The sequence below is a fragment of the Bombyx mandarina genome, chromosome 13 (assembly GCF_030267445.1).
Source record: "Bombyx mandarina strain Sakado chromosome 13, ASM3026744v2".
Taxonomy (NCBI): domain Eukaryota; kingdom Metazoa; phylum Arthropoda; class Insecta; order Lepidoptera; family Bombycidae; genus Bombyx; species Bombyx mandarina.
The window spans coordinates 12,922,421-12,943,911 of record NC_143220.1 but is presented as its reverse complement, the minus strand read 5'-3'; the positions used below and the strand labels follow the sequence as shown (position 1 = coordinate 12,943,911).

The following is a 21,491-nucleotide window of genomic DNA, read 5'->3' as shown; positions in this document are numbered from 1 at the left end:
TACTTGAACCTGAATTCGGAATAATTTTTTTTAAGTCGCTTCATAGTCAAAAATTATATTTTGTTTCGAGAATCACATGGGCAACCATCAGTATAATCAACAAAACAATTTGAGTTTATTTTTGTTAGTTGAAAGGTATTTCAAAACCTCTGATTGATGGACGAACTCATGGCCTAGCTGATTTTAAATGGTTACTGGACGCCTAGACGTCAACTACGTACATACCTTCACACATCTAGACATATATTTTTATAATTTTGCGGATTTTATTTTTATTACACGAAGTTATTCCTTCACCGTTGAAGTCAATCGTGAACATTTGTCAAATAAGTATTCCATTAGAACAATTGGTACCCGCCGCCTGCAGGATTCGAACACCGTTGCATCGATGCATCGTACGAATGCACCGGACGTGTTATCCTTTAGGCCACGACGACTTAACGTGTAACGGATTTCATATAAGTAGATTTAAAACTGATTCCTTTGCAGCTATAATAAAAAAAAACATATGTAGTATCAAAACACGGGTCCCTATGTATGCTTAAATCTAAAACTACGCAGCGGATTTTGATGAGGTTTTTTTAATAGATAGAGTGATTGAAGAGGAAGGTTTATATGTATAATAACATCCATTAAATAGTGGAGAAATACTGTTATTTTTGAGGTTTCTAATGTGATGTCGTAAATAATCAATAATAAAATTTCGTGTTTCCGAAGCGAAGCTAGGGCGGGTCGCTAGTCTATATATATAAAATAAAATCGTGTTAGTTACACTATTTATAACTCAAGAGCGGCTGAACTGATTTGGCTGAAAATTGGTGAGGAGGTAGCTTAGAACCAGGAGAAGGACATAGGATATAGGATTTTTATCACGTTCCCATGGGACGTGATATAAAACGTGGCATAGCAAAACGCAACTGATATGGAATAAAAAAACGCAACTGCCAGCTAAACATAATATGAGTCGACTAGTATCAAAGCCGGCAATGTGACTTGTGGATAATTATTGGTAAATCAGAAAAACGAATTATTGACTTTGTATTCCATTGGCAGTCACAAAACTCTTCTGAACGACATCTTAGATAAATAACAGGTTTTGAACCGTATTCTTTGAAGGAGACGATTATATTCAAATCAATCTGTATTGAAATATCAATAAAAAATTTTTGTCCAAATGCACAGATTGCCACCTTTGATAATAGACGACTCATATATTCTATGGTTAAATATAGTAGAATTTTGAAGTTGACCGGTTGACGTGTTTGAAACAAACCGTGTGGCGGAACAAAGTTCGCTGGGTCCACTAGTAAATAATAAAATAGCCAATATTTCGTAAAACGTTTTAATCGCACATTCATTCAACAACATAATTAAAATTATTTACAACGCTATGCCACAATTTATTTCCTTCTGTTCCTATTCTTTTTCGTTCTGTCTATCTTCTTGTCGGTGGAGAGTTCTTGCTGAAGTTTCTTCAACATCTGCGGCGTTATGAGTCCCTGAGTAAACGAACGATTAGGTTTATGCCAGAAAATGCCATGTGAAGTTTATGAAATCAGAAAAAAACGGGTCAACGACCTCACGATGTCAATATGACGTTCCGTTCCGCTCTGAATATTTTAGCGCTACCCACAGTTCTTATCTTAAATATTAGTAATGAGAAATGTAAATGGAATTTAGTTTATTTTCTAATTTACTTTGAATTTTAAATTTACTTTAACAAACGATAGAGGTCAACGGATAAGAAAAAAAACAGCGGGAAAATATGAACGAATCAACAAGACTGCAGTGGGGTTTTTTTTATATGCATCAGGTAATTAAAAAATGAAGTCTTTTATTGGATTTATAGACAGACGTGTATACGTCGTGATCACTAGCACTGCTACTTTTATTTTTCATTGAAATGATACGGTTTCGTATACGGAGTATTTTTAATAGACTGATGGTAGGCACTCTTGTGAGTCCGCACGGGTAGGTACCACCGCCCTGCCTATTTCTGCCGTGAAGCAGCAGTAATGCGTTTCGGTTTAAAGGGTTGGGCAGTCATTGTAACTATACTTGAGACCTTAGAACTTATATCTCAAGGTGGGTGGCGCATTTACGTTGTAGATGTCTATGGGCTCCAGTAACCACTTAACACCAGGCGGGCTGTGAGCTCGTCCACACATCTAAACAAAAAAAAAAGATTAATTTTGTAAACTTTAAGTTTTTACGGAGAAAATCGATGAACTTTTCCTGCCCAAAAAACCATGTAAATCGCTTATATCGCATATAATTCGCTTAACAACAAACACCACTCATTGTTTTGGATAGTTGACTTTTATTTACCCTGGCAACTAGTAATTCCGACAATTTTCCCTTCTCCTCGCCCATTGATTGTCCGACCAGCATCTTATTAACCCTCTTGCTGCCGTGGCCGATCGCAAAGCCACTGTCCTCATCGCGGATCATCTGTTCAGAATTTCTTAGTAACCTGTAACAAATATTGTCATTTGCGATTGTTAAAGTGAAACTTTTATTATATCGACTCAAACTTTTTCGTCTGTGTGTTGCATGTCGCGTGACGGTCGGCCGCGGAATAGAAACATAAAGCGAAAGGCGCTCGTCAGAGCAGCCAAGGCCGATATGGCGGCGCCTATAGTTCGCAGCAGCTGACCGTGTAGTGTATAGACTATTACTCATTTGTGCCAGTGCTCCACATGTAAATGTTGTTTGTCAGAGTTAAATATCTATAATGTGAAAAAAAGTTTTACTTTTACTGTGGTTTCATAAAACCACACAATCTTTTTTTTTTGGACACTTTACGTAGCTTGACCTCTATGTATGTAACAGTATCTTTAAACGTAACTTTCACCAACTTGGAGTTGGAGATGTAACTTAAAATACTGTAGTGGTAGCTACCATAGAACATAAGATATTTGACAGATGTCTGAATCTCGCTTACGAGAATAATCAAGAATAATCAAGATAACGAAGTCTACCGAGAAATTTCATGCACTCGGTGGAAGAAGAAGTTGACACAGAAATGTGGTTAGGTACTTTAATTATTAGTTATGTTTTCTATTAAAACGTATATATGCTTTTTTAGTTATTGAACTACTTCAAATTAACTTCTTTTTATCTTGTGTGTTGAAAGCTTTTTTCTCAGAAAATATTAATAAGTACCAATATCTACAATGGCCAAACCTATGGCCAAACATGTACCCATACATACATCTTCAAGGAATAATACAATTTCAGCAGTAAGTTTTTATAGCTCACCTAGTTATTTGGAAAATTCCTTGTTGAATGATAGCATCTAATTCAGTCTCCATATCACGAACTAATTTCACGTCCGGAAACATGTCCGGAAATCGATAGCTGTCAATAAAAGCGTAATAACAATTATGAGCACTATTACAATGTGTTATGACTAATTTAAGTTGGAAGCTTCACCAAATAGTTTATTCGATATTGTCCTTCCTAATATACATTAACTTGAAATACTCTTTATTAGCTATAGATGAGTCGAGTATACGTGGTTGAGCCGCCTTGGAACATGAGTAACTGCTTCGCGGCTGAAATGGACAGGCTCGTGGTACCCAGACGGGCGGGATACGATACTTTCTTACGACTTTCTTAAAAAACTTATGACAGATGGCGCGCGTGTAGTTTTAGCAAATAGGTTTTGTTGTCGCATTTAGTGACAGTGACATGTCGTCTTTTCGCATTAAAAGTGTAAAATTTCCAAAAATATTCGAAATTGAGTTAATATACGGAATCATTTAGTATCACTAGTATTTTTCTGGTAAATACTGTCAAAAGAGCGTAGTTTAGTTTTAGTTTTCTTTTTTAATGTATACTTATATTATGACTACTATTAACAAAATTAATATATTATTTTATCTTACTTTTAAAAACAGATAATGTAACTGGTAAAAAATAAAAAAATTATGTTGCAAAGATGATTAATATTAAAAACATCAAATATTAAACCTTTAAAACACTCTCCTGTAAAATTTTGTAAGTTTTGAGATTATACAATTTTAATGCGAGAAGACGATATGTTCTAGGATCTCAAGTATAGTTACAACGGCTGCCCCTCTTTTCAAACCGAAACACATTACTGCTTCACGGCAGAAATAGACAGGGTGGTGGTACCTACCCGTGCGGACTCACAAGAGGTCTTACCACCAGTAATTACGCAAATTATAATATTGCGGGTTCGATTTTGATTACACGATGTTATTCCTTCACCGTGGAAATCAATCGTGAACATTTGTCGAGTACGTATTTCATTAGAAAAATAGGTACCCCCGCCTGGGATTCGAACACCGGTACGACGAACGCACCTCAACACGAATGCACCTGATGTCTTATCCTTTAGGCTACGACGACTTCAAACATGTGTAGAATCGTAGCATAGTTTCAGAATATAAAATTACCTTAACCACAAGTAAAGCTCTAGGACGTCAAAGACAGATTCCAAGTGCACGAGGTCGAGTATGGTCCTAGGAGAGGGCAGCGGCCACTCCACCGTGCCGCTCAGCCAGTTCCGGGTGATGGGCTCGTTGCGACTGTACTGCCTCACCATCTGGAACGACGCGGCGGTTGTAGCGAGTAGCACCGGCCACAACGTGCGGCTGGCCGCGTGCCACAGACTATACTATACATTGACTCATTCATTATATCAAACAATTGTAAATATAGCCGGACACTAAGCCCGGTCGGCCGCGTGACGCGTGCCACAGAATACACTATACATTCACTCGTTCATTATAACAACCAATTGCATGCCAATGGCAAAGATATCCGGACAAAACGCCCAGTCGGCCGCGTGACGCGTGCCACAGACTACACTATACATTCACTCATGTCAATTGCAAAGACATCCACGTTTCGGCATATAGAGTTAAAATTTATAGTATTAAAATTGAATTGTAATTTGTTCTATTGATAGAAACAGATGTATGTATTGGTAACACTTTTAAATATCAATTAGATTTATTTATTTATTACAAATTTGATTGCTATAATGAATTCTAGCACCAACTAGCGACCCGCCCTCGCTTCGCTTCGGAAACATTAAATTTTATTATTGATAGTTGAGTCCCGCGATGTTACCCGCGGTTATTGTCGTACCGCGGGCGAAGCTAGTCTAAAAAAGGTAGCCTAAGTTACTCCTTATATCATCAGCTACCTATCAGTGAAAGTCCCGTTAAAATCGGTCAAGCCGTTCCAGAGATTAGCCAGAACAAACAGACAGACAAAAATTGTAAAAAATGTTATTTTGGTGTATGTACCGTATATATTCATATGCATGTAGTAAAAAGAGGCTATTTCAATATTACAAACAGACACTACAATTTTATTTATATTTATAGACTAGCTGTACCCGTTCGCTTCGCTGGGCATTTAAAATTAACATCATTATTTCTCACCCCCACAAACGTTCTCATTAACGCCCCCGCAACTGGTGTAGGGAGTCCAACACACATAAATGGCTATCCACTTGGTATGAGGTCTCGCGTTGTATTAGGTCCCGCGTTGTATGAGGTCTCGCGTTGTAGTAGGTCTCGCGTTCTATAAGGTCCCGCGTTGTGTGAGGTCACGCGTTGTATGAAGTCCCGCGTTGTATGAGGTCCCGCGTTGTATGAGGTCTCGCGTTGTATGAGGTCCCGGGTTGTATGAGGTCTCGCGTTGTATGAGGTCTCGTGTTGTATGAGGTCTCGCGTTGTATGAGGTCTCACGTTGTATGAGGTCTCGCGTTGTATGAAGTCTCGCGTTGTATTAGGTCACGCGTTGTATGAAGTCTCGCGTTGTATGAGGTCTGGCGTTGTATGAGGTCTCGCGTTGTATGAGGTGTCGCGTTGTGTGGGGTCTCGCGGTCAATTTTATTATTGTTTTAATATTCAATTATTCTGGACCAATTATAATTGCATAAGTTGATAAAAAAATGCTTTGCAATATCTTTACCGCGGCACAGCTTTTCCCCGAGTGCGACACGTGTTTTTATCTTATATATATTTAAATAAAAATGAATCGCAGTTCGTTAGTCTCGCTTTAGCTTTTACTTTAGCTTTAGCTTTAGTTTGAACTCGAGAACGGCTGGACCGATTTGGCTAATTTTGGTCTGGAATTATTTGTGGAAGTCCAGAGAAGGTTTAAAAGATAGATAAATATGAAAATGCTCGGAATGAAATAAAAAATAACAATTTAGTTTTTCCTTTGACGTGTCCCCCGTCGGACGGATTATTTTTGTTTGTTTTAAGTTTATTTTATAGAAAAGTTTAGGTCTTTTATTTATGGATTGAGGCACTACGAAGTCTGCCGGGTCAGCTAGTTTTTTGATATATATTGAACTTGAACATACTCACTTTCAGGAAGGTGGCACAAACGAACGGTAGCTTGTTATTGATGGGCGCGCAACAGAACACGTAGCGCGCCCGCAGCGGCAACGGAACGTGCTGTATCATCTCCGCTAAGAACTTGAACCCCTCCGTGTTGCACATGAAGTAGAGCGAATCGTCGACCGTGCACAAGTGAACGAATATGTCCTGAAACATTCAGAGGTGTCGGTGATCGTGTCGTGCGAGATCGGGCATTGTCAATCGCATATTTATGTGAAAACTGAACGATTTCAAATCTTGTTCTAGAATGATTATGTTACACCGTGTATATTAATAATAATAATAATAATAGTAAAGTTGTGTGATTTGTTTATTTTGTCTATTTAGCGTTTCTTCAGGTTTAAATGTGTGATAACGGTGGTTTATTAACTGTTTAATATCTGTGAAAGTGCACAAGTGTGGGAAAATGAAACAAAGCTACTGGACGTAACTTCTCGGGATCCTCCAAAAAGTCCACTGAAATAATCACAGTAAGTGACCACCATTTTACTGAGATTATATTTCATATCATATCATTTCATTTCACTCCATATTATCATTTTTCATAAAAATAAGAATATAAATTAAAATAAGACATGACTTAAAGATCTTAGTTACCAAGTCATAAAATCCTTTAAAAAAAGTCTTTGACAATAGAATCATAATAGTGTACAAATTTATAATTTCAATTCTCAATTATAGTTGAATTTCGACTACCGGGGGACCACTATAGTAGAATTATTTTGTCCGTGCAGTTTGGGTCATAAAACATAGTCCGGCTAGGGCGGGAAGCATGTTGCGCGGGCGCAACGCCATTATCGATAAAAACAAATGAGTAATCGAAGGCAGGTATACGGCGGCGGGGGGTATACGAAGGGTGGTGAGACATTGTTATGTTATGCGTCATTTGTTGTACTTACCTGCAAATTATAGGACATATGTCGAAGAGAAATGTGATTTTGTGCATTCGTTCTCTGAATTTCTTTAGTGACACAATGGCTACTCCTTTGTTTTGTATCAAAACGGCAGAATTTATTCAAAATAATATTTGCACGTGTTCTTAACAACATTACAAAATGTGTTAAATTTTTTACTGAAATGAGAACGGATCCCGAAAAGTTACAAAGTAATTTAAAAAGTTAATTTCTGACGTTCTCGTTAACTTTCTGCGCCGATATGTGATGTAAGGGTTCGTTCGATTAGTGATTTTTGAAGTGAAAACTTCTTTAGAATCGTTGTGATTTCAAACCGGATGCAACGGAAAAAACGACAGGTAAGAGACACAAATACAAAAGAATGAGACAGAAATATACATACTATTTAATACAGCGCCATCTGTGAGATTTTTTTAATACTAACGTGTGTATGAAAGCTCTTGTAGTGAATTTTAATTTAGGATTATACGTGAAATTTAAATATTAATTCACAGAGGGCGCTACCTTACAATTATTTACTAATGACAAAATTTTAAGACGTTTAGGATAATTGTATTTTAATTTTGGAAGGTTTCACTTCTACCACGTGTGAATTGCACACATGTATTTTTTTCTTTCATTTTTATCACTAACCCACAAAATGACAAAACTAAATACACTATCGATAACGCTTATCGTTAGAGAGCGAAATACTCGCTTCACCGCTCCGATTATTTATGACCCAAACTGCACGGACAAAATAATTCTACTATAGTTATAGTTAAATAAATGTGGTATGGGCGTTTTAATAAGTCTAATGTAACTTTAATATTGACAGAAACAAGCATTCACCATCAGACTGCTGAGAGTGGCGTGAGGCAGATGATAGGCGTACAGTTCCATCTGCTCGGAGGTGGGGTGCAGGCCGGCCTGCGTGACCGGCTCGGGCGGCTGGGACAGCAGCGTCTTCAGCGTCGCGAGGTCTTCGGGCCGATACGAGGTTACGTGGCCGGTCTCCCACGCGCTGCCGTAGCGACCGGCCCGACCTGCCGAACAAAAACCCGTGAGCTCCAATAGCATATAATATACCGTCTTCTCGCATTAAAACTGTACAATCTCAAATCTTAATAAATTTTACAGAAGAGTGTTTTAAAGGTTTAACATATTATTATGATATTTTTTAATATTAATCATCTTTGCAACATTATTTTTTTAGTTTTTACCAGTTACATTATCTGTCTTTTAAATCAAGATAAAATTATGTATTAATTTTGTTAATAGTAGTCAAAATTAAGATAAACTAAAAAAAAAATTTAAACTAAACTACGCTCTTTTGACAGTTTTTATGAGAAAAATACTGGTGATATACTAAATGATTCCGCATATTAACTCAATTTCGAATATTTTTGGAAATTGTACACTTTTAATGCGAAAAGATATTTACTTTTTTTTTTATTGCTTAAGTGGACGAGCTCACAGCCCACCTGGTGTTAGGTACTTACTGGAGCCCATAGACATCTACAACGTAAATGCGCCACCCACCTTGAAATATAAGCTCTAAGATCTCAGTATAGTTACAACGGCTGCCCTACCCTTCAGACCGAAACGCATTACTGCTTCACGGCCGAAATAGACAGGGCGGTGGTACCTACCCGCGCGGACTCACAAGAGGTCCTACCACCAGTAAAATTTATTTATTTATATACGGCCCTAAACACGTCATTACGGATCCTCCCGATCTATTAACGGTGCTTTTAGGTACCTCAGGCACTGTTCTCGCCGAACCAGTCGCTTGCGACGAAGGGCTCGACGAGTAAATTAACCCATAGACACAGCCCACTGAGTTGTAGCCGGATCTTCTCAGTGGGTCGCGCATTCGATCCGATGGTAGATTCTGCGAAGCACTGCTCTTGCTAGGGACAGTGTTAGCAACACTCCGGTTTGAGCTCCGTGAGCTCACCTACGCGTCAAGAAGCTGAAATAGCCTCTCAAGGCTATCAGCATAGATAGGAAAAAAAAATGATATATGTAATTTTGTATTCCTATCTGTTTGTACAGTGCAACAAATACATTTTCGAAACGAGGAACTTCAATGAATATGAAAAAATTATAAAATGAATTTTAGAAAATCACGTCAACCGCATTGAAATTGTTATTGTTCTATTTTATAACAGTTTTAACAGGTTTAAAACGAAGATAACATAATAATTGGGTCAAACCGAAAATTAAATAAGCAGATTCCATAATATTTCTTGGCAGTACTACTCACCTGCAATCTGCAACGCTTGTGATATACTGATAACATCCATCTCTTTCTCACCGTCTTCATTAATTACCGGTTTGATTAATGAGTAAAAGATTATCCGCCGGATGCTCCTGTAAAATAAAGATGTTTACACAATAATAATAATATGCATATACATAGGTATATTTAAAGAAAATGTTTGTTATTCAAAATCTACACATTCTTCTCTTGTTTCTTTCATTTCTTTCACGAATACGATTGCAAAATGATAATGATGATGATTATATATGCGTCGTTACATTTAAAACGGGCGCGTGTGAGAGAGAGAGAGATACCACGGTGTTCCTACACAATAGCTACTATGATATAAGATACTGTATATTTAGCCCACTGAGTTTTTTTTTTATTAACCTTGTAGCCAGACGAGCATACGGCCCACATGATGATGAGTGGTTACAGTCGCCCATGGACTTCAGCAATGCCAGGGGCAGAACCAAGCCGTTGTCTACCGTTAAGTACTCTCCACAAGCCTCGTTTGAAGAAGGATATGTCATAGCGCTCGGGAAACACCGTGGAGGGGAGCTCATTCCAAAGCCGGATGGTACGTGGCAGAAAAGATCTCTGGAAACGCACTGTGGATGAACGCAGTGGCTCCAGCTAGTATGGATGAACTCTACTGTGGTGGCGGCCAGTTCTAACCGGATCTTCTCAGTGGGTCGCGTTTCCGATCCGGTGGTAGATTCTGCGAAGCACTGCTCTTGCTAGGGCTAGTGTTAGCAAATTCTCTCAGGTTAAGCCCGTGAGCTCACCTACCCATCCGAGCGTAGCTGGAAAAGCCTCTTAAGCTACCAACGAATAGGTAGGGAAAAAAATAATGCTGTTTACTGCATTCAAATAGTGATTTAAGAAGACCAATGTGTTTCATTAAGCCTTTTTATTGTTTGAAACTTGAAAATCTTATAAAAAAAAACAGTAAATAAATTCCGACTTTAAATTCCAATAACAAATGTTTTAAATTTGCATAGCTTTATTCACTTCGCAGTTAACGCTCCTGTTTATGTACGTTTACATACAAATTTATGCAAATACTTACAAATTTATACATGTACTAACAAAGGACAATGCCCATTTTCTATGGGCGTTTGGGCCCCTAAAAAAAATTGTCCTGTCATGATGGTTTTAACTTAATTTAATAGACAAAGAAATATCGTTTCATATTCAGAAAACGATTTTTATATTCTCACCCAGGTTTAAGAGAAATCTGTTTTTTTCTGCAGCTAAAATTAAGTTGTTAATTGTTTTCTTCGAAATCAATAATCGCTCTCATAATTATTTACAGTATTAAATAAGTTAGTTGTGGTTAATGTTGCTAGAAATAAGCCCTTACGTACATTTTATTATTATTATATCCTCATAATAATAATAAAATGAAATGAAAATCCGGAAGCCGGCAACGATATTGTTGTTGTTGTTTTTAAATTCACCAATAAGCAGGCAAAGAGCGTAGCCTATACAGCCTAGTCTGTCGAAGTTATATATATTTTTATGTCAATAAAAAGCCGGTGTATCTCTTTTTATTGCTTTTTGGGAGTTTTGACGTCAACTCGACGAATACCACATTGACTGAGTATGAGTTTACGCAGACCTTTTATACACAATATTACAAATACAAATAATACAAATTACACAATAAACTATTAAAAAAACATTAAAATTAAAATTCAAGTGACGCTTCACTCGGGTTGCTGCCAAAACTCTCTGATCATATATAATAAGAATAGAGTAATGGTAGGCCATCGATATTTTTACTAATGGAATCATTAATATCTAAAAATATTAAATAATTCATGGTTTTAAGTAATAATTATTATTATAATATATAAATATTGAATTGAACAAAAATAAACTAAGAAGCCTGTGAATTACAAGCATTAGCTATTTTTTTTTATTTGTTGTTCAAGTCACAAACAACTCTTTTGTTTGACAGCATATAGGTTTGCGATAAGGCTGTATGGGCTAAGCCCTTTGCCTATTGGCGAATTTAAAAACTATGGCATGGATAGTTTTGGTATGTTATCAAATAAGCAATTTATTTTTTTGGAAAACAATGCCAGGTTGAAAGAAATGTTGATACATAAACTAAAGAACGTGAAAAAATAAGGCATAGTTTTTCAAGTACAAATAGTTTTGACATAAAATTGGCCCACTTTTGGGCATTGTCCTTTACAAAAATACTCACAAATTTATACCGAGTCCAATGGCGTCTGTCGCAACCATAACTTTACACGAACTCTCCGGGTCATTGAACTTGTTGGCCTGAGCTAATTTAGTACCTGGTGGTAAACTGCCATAGATAACTGCTACCTCATGTCCTCTGAAATATATCTTTCAATCAAGTCTTTTTTACTTTATGCAACCTTCATTAAATTCTATTTTTTCACACACACACAGACACACATAAATATGGAAGTGCTTCTAAACAGATCACAATTTCATTTCAGTCTACACAGAATGGTACAAAAGAAATTACAAGTGGCTTTCATTCCTATTTGTGTATCTGAAATCATATGAAAAAAAAACATTTACAATAAAAGCCACATATGTTGAACAAATCATAAATTATTTCAATTTAAAAAATTGACTTGCTTGTAGTTTGACAATATCTGTCGCTTAAACTACCTAGTTAGGGAATAGTTCAAACTATAGAATTAGCAAAGACTGTCACTAGTAAAACAGCTCATATTGCGCTTTTACTTTTACTACTTTAAATAATCTTAATAAAAAAGGTCCCTAACCTGGATTCTTTTAAATTACACAAATAAGCCATGCCAAATATATAATTATTTAAACTTTAGAACAATTTCCAACATTTTAGTTAAAATCCTTTTTTTTATTGGAACTTTTGAACAATTTCCAACATTTAAATTAAATTCCTTTTTTTTATTGGAACTTTAGAACAATTTCCAACATTTAAGTTAAATTCCTTTTTTTTATGGAAAAAAAAATATGATTGCATTGCCTCTTACAAATGGGAATACATCAGTAACTCTTACCACAATAACATTGATAGCTGCATCAGAAACATTTCATCAATATGTAACATAAAATTCAACAACAATAGAACTAGCCCAGAAATTTTGCTGAACAATATTTTATTAACACTTGAAATAACAAAAAAGTTGTCTAGAAATATTGACATTTTTAGTATCATAATACTAACTAATACTAACAGTATCATAAGTAATGGCAGGACTATGAGCAGATTAGAATGAAAATGTGGTCCATGTCGAAATACTAAAATTCATTTAATTATATGTATGTATCATGTATTCAACACACATTCTCACTATGGTCATGATATGGCAACATTCCTTATTATAATGTTGAAGAAAACTTAAATTTCTATTCTGTAATCTAAAATAAAATTTTATCTAATGGGATACCTGCCTCAATATAGGACTGACCTCTGTTCAATGGCTCGACTTACACTGTAAATGTCGTTTTTATTGAAACACACAATACAGTCTCCTGGCTGAACATTGTCTAATGATCCTAAAGCGGTATCTTCGACTTTTAGCTGTGTTAATCTTTTGTACGAACGAACCTGAAAATCAAAACCTTTAATATTAGAATACCTTAAAAATAACAATATCCTATTTTCCTAAGAATATATCTTTTGACATTTTTACCTCCATTTCTTCACCGGTTGTATTACAAATTTCTTCAATGAGATTTATTGCACCTGCCTCCCCACATAAATGTATTTCATCTGCTTGCAAACCTACAAAAGGTGATATATTTTTTACAAATCATTTTTCACTTTACATGAAAAAAAGCTTTACTGGTAGTAGGAGATCTTGTGCGTCCGCACAGGTAGGTAACACCCTGCCTATTTTTCCCGTGAAGCAGTAATGCGTTTCGGTTCGAAGGGTGGAGCAGCCATTGTACTATACTGAAACCTTAGAACTCATATCCCAAGGTGGGTGGCAGTAATTACGTTGTAGATGTCTATGGGCTCCGGTGAACATTTAATACCAGGTGGGCTGTGAGCTCGTCCATCCATCTATGCAATAAAAAAAAATAAAAAAGCTGCTATCTCTTATTAACAAAATACTTTACCTAATATAGCTCGAGTCCATGCCCACCCTCTTCCTCTATCTCCTATCATTTGTATTTCATCTATGATTGCCACTTCATCTGTGAAAGAATAATGTTATGAAATCTTGTTTAACTAACAAACACCATTGCGAGAGTCATTACAAATACAAATCTATATCATCAATAGTTCGTCTTAGATGTGATAACTCATGGCCAGGATTACATTTCATTCAACGTCATAAGATCAACAACCTGAACAACTTACACTTATTATTTAGAGAAGTCATTTCAACTGTACATGCAACATGACCAGACGGTGTTAATTCGGTTTCTTCTAACAAATAAGGTTCGACATCTGATGTCTCTATGTCATTATCATCTGTACCATTTATTAAGGTGTTGTATAATGAAGCATGCCTTCTTTCTTCTCCTGTTACTAGATCGCAGGGTGTGCCCTGGAAATGCAAGTGTATATTGCAGCACACAATTCAAATTCATTCACATTAATTTCAGTTTTAATCACCAATAATGAACATTGTATTAATTTTTTTTTTGTTGCTGGAATCAAAGTACTTAACAATGCTTTAAGAATTACAGTAAAAGCTTATTAGCGCTTTTTTCATTCGCGGATTAAAAAATGCTACCCAAAAATGCTAAAAAGAAATCTCTAACTGCAAATTAGTTAGAGATTTCTTTTTTTGCGGATCTAACCGGTACATTGGTAAAATACAAGGAAGGAGTTAATTGAAAAAAAATTTTTTTCGTTAAATTAACGCTTGGGCCGATCGTGCCTCTATGGCTTGTTCCGCGCTCTTGCTTTCATGCTCATGTGAAACGTGACACTTTTTCGTGCGTGCGTTTCGATCGAAGGTGATCGAACACCGACTGCACGCACGAAATCGATTTATAAGACGCTATAATGTCAAGACAAAAATGTATATGTACATGCTATAAACCCACATTTATAATATCTGATATATAGTAGTAAAACCTAACAACTATCCCTAAATTATCTAGGTTTTAAAAGCATTCAATTTATGATATACATAATAATATTACACTTACACTTTTATTCGATTTATGATATATCTCAGTTGCTAGTAACTTTAAGGGACCACAGTACACACCAGATTTCGATTTTAGGAATCTCTCCATTGCATGATAAGTTTTTCCTGAATTTGTGGGACCTGCGTGAAATATAATTTTGCGATCCATACTTCGAGCTTCAGGATACCTGGAATTTTATCTGAATTATTAGTGTTAGTTGAAATTATCATTCATGATCATAGTCTAGAAATAGCCCATTCAAAACAATGGAGTGGGGAAAATATAAAAAAACCTAAATATCCAATGCACAAAAACTTAAGCAATTACAAACACTCTTCTAGGTCAGGTTCTATGCAAAACTGATTATCCCACCAGTGCATTATTCCAGCTCTCTGACACCATGTTCAACCAGATTACCAAAGCTGTTTTACAATATGCCAGTAAAAGGTACAGTATACTGAGATAATACTTAATGAATGCTGCTGCCCATTCTCAGCTGAATCCCTTAGAACATTTATTATGAAAAGGAGAAGTGCTTTTTTAGATTAACACTACACAATGAAATTCACATTCTTTTTTTTCCTGCCTATGCTGATACCCTTGAGAGGCTATTTCAGCTTCTCCTTGACATTTAGGTGAGCTCATGGGGCTGAAACCGGAGTGCTGCTTATACTGGCCCTTTTTCAAGGGCAGTGCTTCGCAGAATCTACCACCGGACCGCAAACGCGATCCACTGAGAAGATCCAGCGAGAAATTCAGTGGACTGTGTCTATGGGTTAATCTACTCGTCAAGCCCTTCATTGCAAGTGTCAAGTTCCGCGAAGACGGTGACAGGTGCTTGCGGTATGTAAAAGCACCATTAATGGATTGGGGAGATCCGTAATGACACATTTCTACTGATTTTGACAGTCAAATTATTATTCAGGTAATTCACTATTTAAGCTACTTACTTTAGTTAGAAATCTTTAACTTTTACATTTTGGGATTAGAGGGGGAAGGGTGAGTTTTATTAGAACTAGAATATATTTACCAGTTTGCTGGTGTTCTCAAATCTGATATCTTTTTCAAGTCTTCCAAGCAGTCAAGGTGCGGAAATGCTCGTCTTGCATGCCTCAAGAAGTATGGAAACAAATCATCAACATGTCCTGCACCTAAAATGGATATTTAAAACATTTATTGCCTTTGTAGGTAGGCAAGCATAACGCCCACTTGATGGTGAATGGTTACCGTCGCCCATGGACTTCAGTAATGTCAACCAATGAGGTTGGTCCCTAGGCATGGTAGAACCAAAATAAACCATCAAGCAATTGGCAAATAGAAGGGCAACAATGAAATGAGAATGAACTGTTTTGATTCATTCACAGATTAAAAGACTCATACTAATTGGACTAAATGAGCACATTTAGAATGTCAATCAAAGTAACAAAATGTGTAACAATAATGCTCAGAGACTGCAACCATATTTTGGTTTCCAGGAATCCATTCTTCATCCTTGCCAGTCCTCACTTATTATAAACCGTTAATACCACAAAAACATTAACACTGTTTACAACTGTTATGTTAATATTCTTCTATTTAGTTTTAAAAGTAATCTATGTTAAGCATCGACATATTGGGATATTTTTTTACTGAGGTTTGCTATAGATATCTAGATTTATTTATTAAGCAGTATCTAATAGCAAAATAAAATCAACGAATGGGAGTTTACACTATATAAATTCAGTTAACCTTACCTTGAAGTATATCACTGATCGTAATATGTAAGTCTGGTGGTAAATCATGTTCTAAACAATGCCGTCTGAATGAAAGGAAAGCTTGATGTAACAATTGATCATCCAATCCATTTTCTGAAGCAAGCACTCTGATTTCAGGTTTTTGGTAAAATTTGTTAAGAATTTTTAACAGGTCTTGTTTTTTTAGACGTCCTGTAAATTCTTCCCCAATGTTTATGTCATCGGAGTTTGGTTTCACTGGCACTGGTACAAATAAAGCAGAAGGATTCCGATCATGTTTTTTAGTTCTTACCAAAATATAACCTATACCGGCGGGTTTGAGTTTACGGGCGCACAAGATATTACATCTGAGATTTGATACATTAAGTTGTAATTTTTCTACATTATGAAGGGCTAATATTCTGGAAAACCCTTTATACATTTTGAAATAAATAAAAGTAAATTGACTAAGAATTTATGTCGTTTTTGTCACATTCCGATAGCCCAGTGCCATAGATTATACACTTAATATATTAGAGACCCAGTGCTGCCAAATTTCAGTGGTATGTAGGTAATTTATGCAATGTCAAAATGTCATAGTACCTACGTGACGATATTAATTTAAATGATAATAATCACTGAAGTACTTTAAAATTCTATGTTAATAATAGCGAGCCTGAAACAAACCAATAACATTTCGAAACAAGTTTGAATAAATCTTCTAATTATTCAAACTTACCAAATTTAGATTTAGAACTCATTATTTTATCCCGTCGTATACAAACCGATATTAAATTAACTCACTCTTTGATACGTAAAAACCATTTAATTTGATTAATGCTATGTACCTAGTCGTGTAGCGTTCTATTAAAATTTATAGTACTATTGATTTATAATTCTACGGAGATACAACGGAGATCAAATAAGTTAACGATTATACGCCACCGCATTCCGACCAGAGCAAAACGTAGTGATTATATACTCTTTGAGAGCTAATAAAATTATTGTCCGAAACTTGACAAACCGTAGGTACAACGGAATTTCAAGTTTTGTATCTATGTATCTATAAACGGAACAGTTTTAGCTTTATAGAACTTACGACAACGAATGAAGATAAATTTTATGAAATACAATACCAGTGCTTCCAAATGCGGGTTTTAATGAAAAACTACACGCTCGCTGGAAAAAAGTCCTTACGTTTTTGGCTGAAACGTTAGGAGTGAAGGGTTATTTTATTTTTATCATGTAAACATGAAATGGTGTCATATGAAATTCTTAACCGCTTAGCTCCTCAAGTAAAAATGTAGGATAGTAAGAAATAGCTGAAGTTCATTTTTGAAATTGATCAAAATAGTCGTACTTCTCAGGTTGTCGTAGTTATATTTCTAAAAAAATACTTCCATTATTTAATATATTTTTACTATATTTTTTTATCTCACAATCATGTTAGATGAATTAATTTAAATTTATTTTTAATATCATAGAAATGGCAGTGGCTTTTTAACTTTTCACTGCCATTTTTTTCATCCTTTAAAAAGGACACATTAAATAAAATTTGGCTTTAATGACAAAAAACCACGCCGTAAGGTTAGAAAGATTAAAAGAAAAAAACTCACAAAATAATTTGACATGAGAATTGTTAGTGCCAGTGACATATGACATATTAGTGGAACGGACACGAAGGCGAATAGTCGGAAATTACATTTTTTCAAGAATAAATTGTAGTGCTGAGTGCGCTTATTTCAATTCACATGATAGAAATCGCAAAATACGCAATAACGGAACATTATAACACTGGGATTGTGACTTAATAAAGATATTGAATATCAATATGGGTAAAGCAAAAAAGGGCAAGAAGAATCAAACCACTGAAGAGGGGTGAGCGAAATCTATCTTGGCATATGTTTTCTATGAAGTTTGCCAAGCACTGCGATGATATCTAACGAATTTGTGTGTGTTTTAGCGACAGCGATATTGAAACGACAAATATCAGCAATGCGAAGCCGGTTCAGAAAGTAAAAAAGTGAGTCGATTAGTATTTTGTAGGTTAGAGTGCTGGTCATTGCCACACATAACAGCTGTTTTCGGTAATTCATCTTGAAACATGTATAACTTCGTTAGTTTACTGAACTTTTATTTCTTTCTTTTTTTAACATTAACATGACCATGGTATATTTTGCAAATAATTGTATTTTGAATTGTTCCTTTCTTATAAAAAAGTTAAAACTACAGTTACGAAAACATCATGTTATTTTAGAATTGTTGATTCTGATGAAAGTGAAGAAGAAAAACCTAAGACAAAAACAAAATCGAAAAAGTCAATTGATGAAGATGTAAAGGAAGTCACAAAGAATTTAAAAAATGTATCCGTAACAAACAAGTCTCAAAAGAAAAAAGCTGATGTAACTAGTGAAGGTGAGTCTTATCCTAAATCAAACATAAATGTAATTAATGCAAAATTGGGGAACTTGTTCTTAAGTATATTATTATTCTTTGATCCAAATAAAATGTCATATTATTACTTAGCTATCATCTTACCTATTTTATGCAAATGATACTATGCCAATAATCTTTCCAATTTTCGTGTCTTATCTAAGCTTGCTGTAAATTTCAGTCTTATTTGATTCTGATAATTATCATTATGAGTTAAAACTTTACAGTTTCAAGCTCTCAGAAAATGTCTGAAGTTAAATAAATTAAAAAAATGTGGAGGTATGGGTGGATCTCATCTGCACCCTTCTGTTATAAAACATGTGACATGAATGCTGTTGACCTGAGGTCAAAGTTTCAATTGCATTGTATAATACCTGACTTACTCTGCAAACTGAATGTATATTTGCTTCATGGCAGAATCAGCTATGATGGTGGAGAATACCACTGCAGGTAGATTAAGACTTGGTTAATTATAAGATTATCTATTATTAGTTCATTAAACTTGACTGTTATAAACTATTAGAACTTATATGTACAACATATCTGTAATCTTATACCTTTAAACGAGCAATTCTTGTATATATATATATTATAATCTGTCTCCGAAATGGCTCCAACGATTTTCAAAAATTTAGTATACAGGGGATTTCGGGAGCGATAAATCAATCTAGCTACGATTTATTTTCAGAAAATGTTGTTTTATTCGTGTTTTCAATTAACGATAATCAACTTTATGACTCTTCCCAACATCTATTGGCAAATAATAATACTATTTTTACTGCTTTAAAGACACAACAAGAGGAGTTATAAAAAAAAAAAGCTAAGCAAAGCTCGGTCATCATCTAGTATTAATAAAACTAGAAGATAAAATAAACTCCAGAAGCATTGTTTCAGTGATATAGTTTTAATTGTTTCTTCAAGTAAAAATCTTTATTATAATAAGTGGCTGTGTTTTAATTTAATTAGAGATGAAACAGCAAATCTAATCAATTCCCTAATTTAACTAATAGGCACAATAAGTCAGTGGAACAGTGGTATGAACAGTGGTATTAAATCTTGCACAATTATAGCTATATGCTACTTGACAAGTTTGTGTACTAATTTGTAAATCCTAATTACCACAAATACTAATACCAATTTGTAGTATTTGTGGCTTCCTATAAAGAAATTCAAATTTATTTCCACTTTCACTTATCTTCCAAATATAAACTGACCCTTTTGGAAAATGGGAATTTTTTAATTCACTAAATCAGTTTGATTTTCCTGTTTCAAAAAAGTAATGAAAATGATTGTTTACTCAATAATGTTTGTATTGATGCAGATGAGTCAGATAGTGAACTAGAAGTGAAACCTAAAAAGGGAAAGAAAAAAGATGAAAAGAAAAGTGTCTTTTCTTTATTAGAAATAGAGGATGACGTCTCCCCACCTGAAGCACCTATGTCGTCTGAAGATGAAAAACCGGTCCAGAAGAAAGCTGCACCAGAAAAGAAAGAAACCACCGGAAAAAAAGGCAAGAAAGCCAAAAGAAAGAAGGATGATAGTGATGATGATATTGAAAAAGTCCTTGCTGAATTAGAAATGGAATATGCTGGTGTTAAAAAGGAACCTACTCCTGCTCCAGAATCTGCCCCAAAACCTCAAGAACCTGTTGAAGAAAAACTTAAAACAAAAAAGAAAGGTAAAAAGGATGAACCCAAAGAAGAAATTGTAGAGGTAAAGGAGGCTGATGATAATAAAAACGATAGTGAAAATGAAATTGATGTTAAAGTTAAAACAGCTGCTCAAAAGAAAAAGGAAAAGAAAGAAAGAGAAAAGTTGAAGAAACAAGAAGCCAAAAAGAAAGAAAAAGATCATGAAGACCGAAAAGAAGTTGGTGAAGGAAAACAAAAGGCAACTGAAAAAATAGAACCTAAGCCCACTGAAGAACCTAAAGAAGAACTTATACCTCCTTCAGAAGATAAAGAGGAAGGTGATACTCCTGCCGCTGAAGGAAAGAAAAAGAAAAAAGGTGAAAAAGAGAAAGAAGATAAGGGCAAGAAGGGGCCTACAAAAAAGACTATTGCTGCTATGCAAGAAGCATTGAAGAAAGTTAAAGAAGAAGAGGAACGTTTACAAAAAGAGGAAGAAGAAAGATTAAAGCAGGAGGAAGAGCGTGAGCAGCAGAGGTTAGAAGCTATTCGATTAGAGAAAGAGAAGAAAGAAAGAAAAAAGCAAAAGGAGAAGGAGAGAAAAGAAAGACTTAAAGCTGAGGGTAAACTACTTACTCCTAAACAAAAGGCTGAGAAAGCTAGATCTCAAGCTTTGTTAGAATCATTAAAAGCTCGTGGTGTTGAAATTGGATCAACTGAAAAGAAACCACCTAGACCTGGAACAAGGGTTAAACCTGGAAAACTTAAAAGTCAAATGTCGCAAGATGCCCCACTGACTCCCATGGAAGAGAAAAAAGTTGAACTTGAGATTGTTGATGCTAAGGTAAATTTTAATTAAAACATTTCATTTCGATTTTCTTAACTCAAATAATACTATGCAAATTTATTTTTTTGGAAAACTGAGATGTGCTTTATTCAAAGAAAATTGAATTTTAATTACACACATATATGTACATATACTCAAATTTCAGTAAAACACATTAAACAAAGACATCGAAAGTCATACCAAGAAAAAAAAAAACCTA

At 35.2% G+C, this 21,491-nt stretch overlaps 2 protein-coding genes across 2 annotated transcripts in view; one reads left to right on the top strand and one right to left on the bottom strand.

The window, feature by feature from the left end:
• Nucleotides 1–1,328: 1,328 nt before the first annotated feature.
• Nucleotides 1,329–16,929, bottom strand: Suv3 (Suv3 RNA helicase). Its single transcript, XM_028172737.2, has 15 exons — nucleotides 16,406–16,929; nucleotides 15,703–15,823; nucleotides 14,691–14,859; nucleotides 13,891–14,080; nucleotides 13,647–13,724; nucleotides 13,217–13,308; nucleotides 12,992–13,131; nucleotides 11,767–11,901; nucleotides 9,552–9,658; nucleotides 8,135–8,328; nucleotides 6,357–6,536; nucleotides 4,425–4,573; nucleotides 3,262–3,360; nucleotides 2,329–2,473; nucleotides 1,329–1,499 (listed from the first exon to the last, which is right to left on the bottom strand). The coding sequence occupies exons 1-15, from the start codon at nucleotides 16,824–16,826 to the stop codon at nucleotides 1,401–1,403; spliced, it is 2,319 nt and encodes a 772-aa protein (XP_028028538.2). The 5' UTR covers nucleotides 16,827–16,929; the 3' UTR covers nucleotides 1,329–1,400.
• Nucleotides 16,930–18,144: 1,215 nt separating this feature from the next.
• The window catches only part of eIF5B (eukaryotic translation initiation factor 5B), a 32,034-nt gene continuing 28,687 nt past the window's right edge, over nucleotides 18,145–21,491 (top strand). The window contains exons 1-4 of the mRNA XM_028172642.2: nucleotides 18,145–18,262; nucleotides 18,348–18,407; nucleotides 18,642–18,799; nucleotides 20,139–21,289. Coding sequence (XP_028028443.2) covers nucleotides 18,216–18,262; nucleotides 18,348–18,407; nucleotides 18,642–18,799; nucleotides 20,139–21,289 — 1,416 coding nt within the window. The 5' untranslated portion in view covers nucleotides 18,145–18,215. The remainder of the gene's footprint in view (nucleotides 18,263–18,347; nucleotides 18,408–18,641; nucleotides 18,800–20,138; nucleotides 21,290–21,491) is intronic.

Excerpts from the sequence above, each read along its gene's own strand:
- Suv3 (XM_028172737.2), bottom strand. The coding sequence starts at position 16,826 with ATGTATAAAGGGTTTTCCAGAATATTAGCCCTTCATAATGTAGAAAAA. Across the intron at positions 14,081-14,690 it reads ATCATAAATCGAATAAAAGT|GGCACACCCTGCGATCTAGT; the intron begins GTAAGTGTAATA and ends TTGCATTTCCAG. Across the intron at positions 11,902-12,991 it reads AGTCGAGCCATTGAACAGAG|AGGACATGAGGTAGCAGTTA; the intron begins GTCAGTCCTATA and ends GATATATTTCAG.